This window comes from Vigna angularis, chromosome 4, assembly GCF_016808095.1.
Source record: "Vigna angularis cultivar LongXiaoDou No.4 chromosome 4, ASM1680809v1, whole genome shotgun sequence".
Taxonomy (NCBI): domain Eukaryota; kingdom Viridiplantae; phylum Streptophyta; class Magnoliopsida; order Fabales; family Fabaceae; genus Vigna; species Vigna angularis.
Window position 1 is genome coordinate 546,419 of NC_068973.1, and position 6,895 is coordinate 553,313.

Genomic DNA, 6,895 nt, shown 5'->3' on the forward strand with positions numbered 1-6,895 from the left:
GGGAATCATAATCAGTTTTCCCACTATGCCCTCTCACTAAAGCTGATTTAACCTCATACTTTTTAATTGAAACTCTTTTTTAATTCCACCTGTGATTACTGAAAACACCGTGCCACGTAACAAACAATTAAACGGCGGTTTGTTCAATTTGACGGCAGACCCCTAATTGTTATAATTTTACAAAAATGAGGACCCAATTGAGATGCCGAAAAGAAAAGGAACCTATTTGAGATTCACGCCGAAAATAGGGACCTACCGAGACATTAAACCTAAAATTAAATAATAAATATATTATAATTGAAAAAAATACATTTAAGAATAAGTGAATATTTTACTTTTAATCAACTCAATATTTTAATTAATATAAAAAAATAATTCAATACCTTTAAAAAATGTAAAAGAAATATTATATTTATTGAAAAAATTAAAAATACAAAAGAACATGTTTTTTTTTAAAAAAAAAACTATAAAGGAAATACATTGAATGTGAATGATTTTTTTCACTGGAAAATTGAGTTCAATATTTAGTAAAAAAATAAATTACTTTTAATCATAGAAAAATTGTAAGTTTTTTAAAGTATTTGCAAAATATAAGATTAAACATTGTAAAAACAAATGAAAATGGAAGACGTATAAAGAAAACCCTGAAAAAAGCTTGAAAACAATCAATTAGTATTTAATAAATAAGCTTGAAAAGACAAAAGCATTGATATACTATTATGAACTGATGATAAGCTTTATTATTTTAAATTCGTTTGATGTAATGAATGTTGATCATTTCCTTGATGATAATTTACCCTGAAAATTGTTTAATTAAATGACAATTTGCTTTGATATTATAAAACTTTTAAACAAAATGTTTTATCTCAACGAAGTTGATCAAATTATCATACTAAACAATGGTAAAGTTCCTCTTATACTAATCAAACGAAATAATAGAATGAACTTATCGAATAATAACTTAAAAGAAAACTGATTAAAAGATTTATCAATAAATTGATTAGACCATAACAAAGTATATTAATCAAACGATATAAGATGAGTCCATGATACTATTTAAAATTATAAAATGATGTATATGACACTTCTACCAAACATCTATTAAACATCATCAAAGAAACTTTTTAGACTAAGTGTTAATGGTTTTAATTGTTCATTTTCTTTATGATTTACTTAATTTTAGATTTGAATGAAACAAATCAAGCATATATGTATCCAAATGGTCTAGTAATCAAATGATAGAAGCTAATTATAGTAATAAGACGATACAATGTTGAACATGAGACTATAAAATAGAATGAATTTATTAGACAACTCATATATTGTGCTTTCATATGAAATATGTAATAAATAATAAATAATAATAAAATAATTTATAATAATAAAAAATCATAATAGAAAATAATTGATAATAATAAATATAAATATAAATAATAATCAAATAATTCATAATAAATCATAGCCAATAATAAATATAAATAATAAAAAATATTAAAATAATTAATAATATATAATAATAAATGATAATAAATAAGAACAAATAATAATAATTATAAATAGTAATAAATAATATGATTAAAAATAATAGTAAATAATATAAATCTATAAATTTAATTAAATGATAACTAAGTTTAGAGACCAAAATGATTAGTTATAATTAGAGATCATTTTATAAACTAAAATTTATCATTATCTAAAATAATCTCAAAATTTTAAGTGAATTTGGCCTAGCAAGATTCAAACCTTTTGTCTTATGCACCACGGCTACAAACTTTTCATTAAAAAATACACACAACAATAATCATATATATATATATATATATATATATATATATATATATTTTAAAGATTCTTTGACACACCTAACTATTTTACATTCATTTGACATTATTTTTATTTATTTTTTATTCTCTTCTTTCTTGAAACAATACAAAAATTTATACTTTTTTAACCATTTTACTCTTGTAACCTATGTCAAATGAATGTAAAAATGTGTCATGATATCATCACTCATGTATAAATCATACAAAATTTATCATATATTATTAAACAATAAAAAATAAAATTATAAATTAATTTATTTTATTATTTCTATGTGGATTTGACACAAGGAATTGGAAACTTGTTTTCCTTGTTGGGATGGAAGACCCCCCAATGTTTCTCTATTTCGGGAGTCTTTTGATTCTCATCAAACATACTAAATACATAGATCTCTGTGGGTTTCGAAGGTCTTCTAGGGCTACCTGTTTTAGCACGACGAAACAAACCCTCTAAGTAGGTCTTTGCATTGTCATCACTGGCGCCAAACCCTCCATCCGACGGCCACCCACTCTCCGACACAATAACCTCAACATAACCAATTTTAGTGTTATCAATTGCAGCATGCACTGAATCCAACACAGCATCAAACAGATTCTGGTATTTGTATTCACCATCTGTTACGACAACATCCGGTGAGGTGAAAAGAGCATAGGAAAGTGCTACGTCATCAGGGCTACTAGAGTAACCATAATAAGGGTAGACATTTGCTAGCAAAGGTGCATTTGCATATACCAAGTAGCCGATTATGGGTTCGATGTATGACTTCACTTCAGCTTTAAAGGAGGATTGTGATGGAGGGTAAGTGTTTCCTAACATGGTCATGTCAATGACGGTTGTGACCTTAATTTGATCTTGAAGGCCTTTAGCCCTAATAGCTTGGTATATGTTTTGGATTGCAGGTAGAACGTATTTGGCAACCTTATAGGTATCTCCGACGGCCGGATTCACTTCGTTGCCGACTGCCACGTACTTGATTTTGACATTGGGGAAGAAATCTAAGACATTGTTTTGCACCCATGTAATAGCCTCGTTAGGGAAGGTGGCGAGCTGTTGAAGGTCGATGTTTGGAATTCCAAGAATGAGCTCGATGTTTGAATTATTCAGTGCATGTAGAACATCTCGTTTAGGATCAAAGAGTCTCATTTTTTGGATACAGTTGTCTTGATAAAGGCTGACAACTTCATTTGCCGGAGGTAAATCGTCGCCGAATGTACCATAACACATGCCAACTTGAGCATCTGCTAGCCAAAACATGAAAATTGTAATCTATATGAAATTAAAATGTTTGAAGCATATGTTATAAATAAATAATGCATATTAAGGAATGTATGGAATGAATCCTTCAAACATATGTCCACATGTTTCAAACTTTACAACAACGGTTGAACATCATTTTTATATTAGCTTGTATTCTTTTTCTGTAAATCTATTTTTCTTTTCACAATGTTACGATACATGTAAAAAATCAGAACTTGCTATTATTCTTGGTTAAACACTTCATATTATCATAAAAATTACGTTGTATGAAAATTGTACAATAAAAATTATAAAAAAATTCAATGAAACAATAATTTAAATTAAAGCATAAAAAAATATTTTTAATAAAAATAAATAAAGAAATAAAATTCATCATTGTTCATTAATTAGATCAATTCATTCAAACAAAAGGAGTTTGTCTACGAGTATTTAGCTTGTTAACTTCAAGTTAATTTATTAACAAGTTTTACTACACTACGTTATAACTATGATGAGGACATATATGATATTTTTGTTAAAGATCTATGCTTTGTAGAATACTATATGTTGTGAGCATTATTATTATTAGAAAAATTTAAAAAGTGATATGCTTGAGAAAATACTGTAATAGTGGAAATAAATGAGAACCTATAGTGCGAAGGTTAATTGTGAATAGCTGGAGAAGAAGCACGAGAGTGGAGAATGAGAACATCTTGGTAGTGAAGAGAGAATACATGTTATACGAAATATAACACAGAAGAAATTGATGATCACACTTGGTTCCTACAATCCTCTTATATAGCTCACCATCAATGTCTTACAAGTAATTTCAATTATAAAAATCTATATGAATAAATATCGTACGTGCTTTCTATGTATATCCACATAATTAATACTCAATATCCTTATCTTATAATATCTCCATAAAAAAAGAAAAAAGAAAAAAAGATGTAGCTGTGTTTGTCTTTAATTTAATAATATTGTGTGCTAGCACATTATCTATATTACATGATCACATTTTGAGTAAAAATAACAAAATATAGTATTTATCTTATCCTTTACGAAAGTTTGACTGAAATTTTTATTAATTATTTTTCCTTTTTTAACTAAATTTGCAGTATATATATATATATATATATATATATATATATATATATATATATATATATATATTATCACATTTTTAGTCAAAATAAAAAAAAAATAGTATTTATATCTTATTCATTATGAAAGTTTGACTAAAATTTATATTAATTAATTTTTCCTTTTTTTAAACAAATTTGCATGTTATTTCATCCATATAAGTGAACATAGCCACTCATCTATTTTACTTCAAAAATATAATTAATAACTTTATAAATATCGAGTGTACGTACTCTGAAAAGGTATATGTTTCCCTTCTAAAAATTCCCAATAACACATAATCCATATTTTGTACTAAAAATTAGTAAAATATAATTAAGATGATAAACTGTGCAATTACTTTCTGCATTCCCATAATATTAAAAAATCTTAATATCATTAGTGTGTTACGAGTTAGTTTGTGGTTTATTTAGTTTTTAAAGAAAATCTAAAACTTTTTATTACTTTTTTTTTTCTTAATTTTATAAAAGTTGTTCATGTATCAAGTCAATATTGTGTCATATGACAATATCAATGTTACGTGTTAAAAAATATTAGTGTCATATGTCAAGTCGTATCAACGTAACTTATCGACGTGAGTGTTATATGTCATTGTCTTGTATTCAATTTTATCTCAATTTTCGTTCCTTTTATTCAATTTAGTCTTATTTTTTTGTTAATCTTGTTCAATACAATCTTATTTTTTTTATTATTTTGTTTTCTTCCGTCCTCGTTTTCAATTTTAGAAGAAAAAAAATCTTCATTATTTTTAAAATTAGATGAAAAATTCTTCATTATTATTAAAATTAAAAAAAGAAATTATTACTTTTAGAATTAGAAGGATAATTATTGATTATTTTTAAAATTAAAAGAAATTTTTTCATTATTTTTAAAATTAAAAGAAAAGTTCTTCATTGTTTTTCAAATTATAAAGAAAATTATTTACTTTTTTTAAAATTAGAAGAAAATATTTTTAAAATTAGAAGAAAATATTTTTAAAATTAGAAGAAAATATTTTTAAAATTAGAAGAACAATCCTTCATTATTTTTAAAATTAGAAGGAACATTCTTCATTATTTTTAAAATTAGAAGGAAAATTTTTCATCATTTTTAAAATTATAAATAAAAATTATTCTCTATTTTTAAAATTAAGAGGGAAATTCTTCATTATTTTTAAAATTAAAATTAAAATTATTTATTATTTTCAAAGTTAGATGGAAAATTTTTAATTATTTTGAGAATTAGAAGAAAAATTCTTCATTATTTGTAAAATTAGAAGAAAAATTCTTCATTATTTTTAAAATTAGAGGAAAATTTCTTCATCATTTTTAAAATTAGAAGGAAACTTTTCATTATTTTTATTAAAATTAGAAGGAAATTTTAATTCATTTCTATAATTAGAAGGAAAAATCTAATTTATTTGTAAACTTAGAATGAAAATTATTTCATATTTTAAAAATTAGAAGAAGAATTCTACATTATTTTTAAACCAATTGTAACCCTATTTTTTACATGTAGAAAAATCAAATATAAATATAGCAATTATATTTCAATGATATAGTTAGAGTTGGTTTAAAAATAATAAAAATATTAGTTAAAAATATGAATTTTGATAAAAATTAAATTTAATCTTAATTTAGAAAAAGGGAAAATTAGAATAAAATTAAACAAAATTAACAAAAATTGAAACTAAATTAAAAAAATAATGATAACTGAGACTGAATTAAATACAATAGATTGACATGTGACATTAATGTTGACATACTAACTCAACACGTGATACTGACAATGTCTTGACATTATCACATGAAACAATATTGACTTGACACATAAAAAACCTTTTTAAATTAAAAAAAATTAAGAAATTAAGAAATTTTTTAAAAAAATAAAAAAACTATAAAATAACACATGGCACACACATTTTATTTATCATTAATTATTTAGACGATATCATGAAAAAATGGAATTGAACATAACCTATAAAAATTGATAGTACAAATATGAAAAAAAAATCTCGCATTATACAAAAATCAATAAATAAATAAATATATATATATATATATATATATATATATATATATATATATATATATATATATATATATATATATATATATATATATATATATATATATATATATATATATATATATATATATTAAGGTTAATAAGGAAAAGACTCAAAGAGTCTTCACTGTTGCACCATATCATATCATGACTGTTATTACAGTCAGTGTCGTCGCACTGCTACACAGGAAGAAGAAAGAAAATGTAGGAAAAAGAAACGCTCATTTCGTGTCAAGTTTTTCGGGAACATGTTTTATACATTAAAAGGTTAATATGTAAAAAAATAATGATAAAAGGACACATATTTATATATTTTTTATCATATATTATAAAAATAAAATAATTAAAAAAATTATATATTTTAGAAAAGAAAAAAATTAATAATATAAAATATTTATGTATATCAAATTATCTATACATATATATATATATATATATATATATATATATATATATATATATATATATTTAATATTACGTGTAGATGTTCCCGAAAACTATGAGTTTTGGAAAGTTTTTTCTAGAAATCCCATTCCCAAAAGATTATTTTTCATTTTATACGTTCTGGAAAAACTCTCTGTTCCGAAAATCACATTCTAGAAACTTCACTCCAAAATTTCTGTTCCAGAAATATTATTCCAAAATTTTT

General features: G+C 23.4%; 1 protein-coding gene across 1 annotated transcript; it reads right to left on the reverse strand.

The window, feature by feature from the left end:
• Positions 1-2,091: 2,091 nt before the first annotated feature.
• LOC108322239 (glucan endo-1,3-beta-glucosidase, basic isoform) lies at positions 2,092-3,793 on the reverse strand. The gene is made up of 2 exons (XM_017554263.1): positions 3,706-3,793; positions 2,092-3,059 (listed from the first exon to the last, which is right to left on the reverse strand). The coding sequence occupies exons 1-2, from the start codon at positions 3,791-3,793 to the stop codon at positions 2,092-2,094; spliced, it is 1,056 nt and encodes a 351-aa protein (XP_017409752.1).
• Positions 3,794-6,895: the final 3,102 nt, after the last annotated feature.

Bases quoted from the DNA above. Each gene is read 5' to 3' on its own strand.
- LOC108322239 (XM_017554263.1), bottom strand. From the start codon at position 3,793: ATGTATTCTCTCTTCACTACCAAGATGTTCTCATTCTCCACTCTCGTG. The intron at 3,060-3,705 runs GTTCTCATTTAT...TTTGGCTAGCAG, and splicing joins AATTAACCTTCGCACTATAG to ATGCTCAAGTTGGCATGTGT.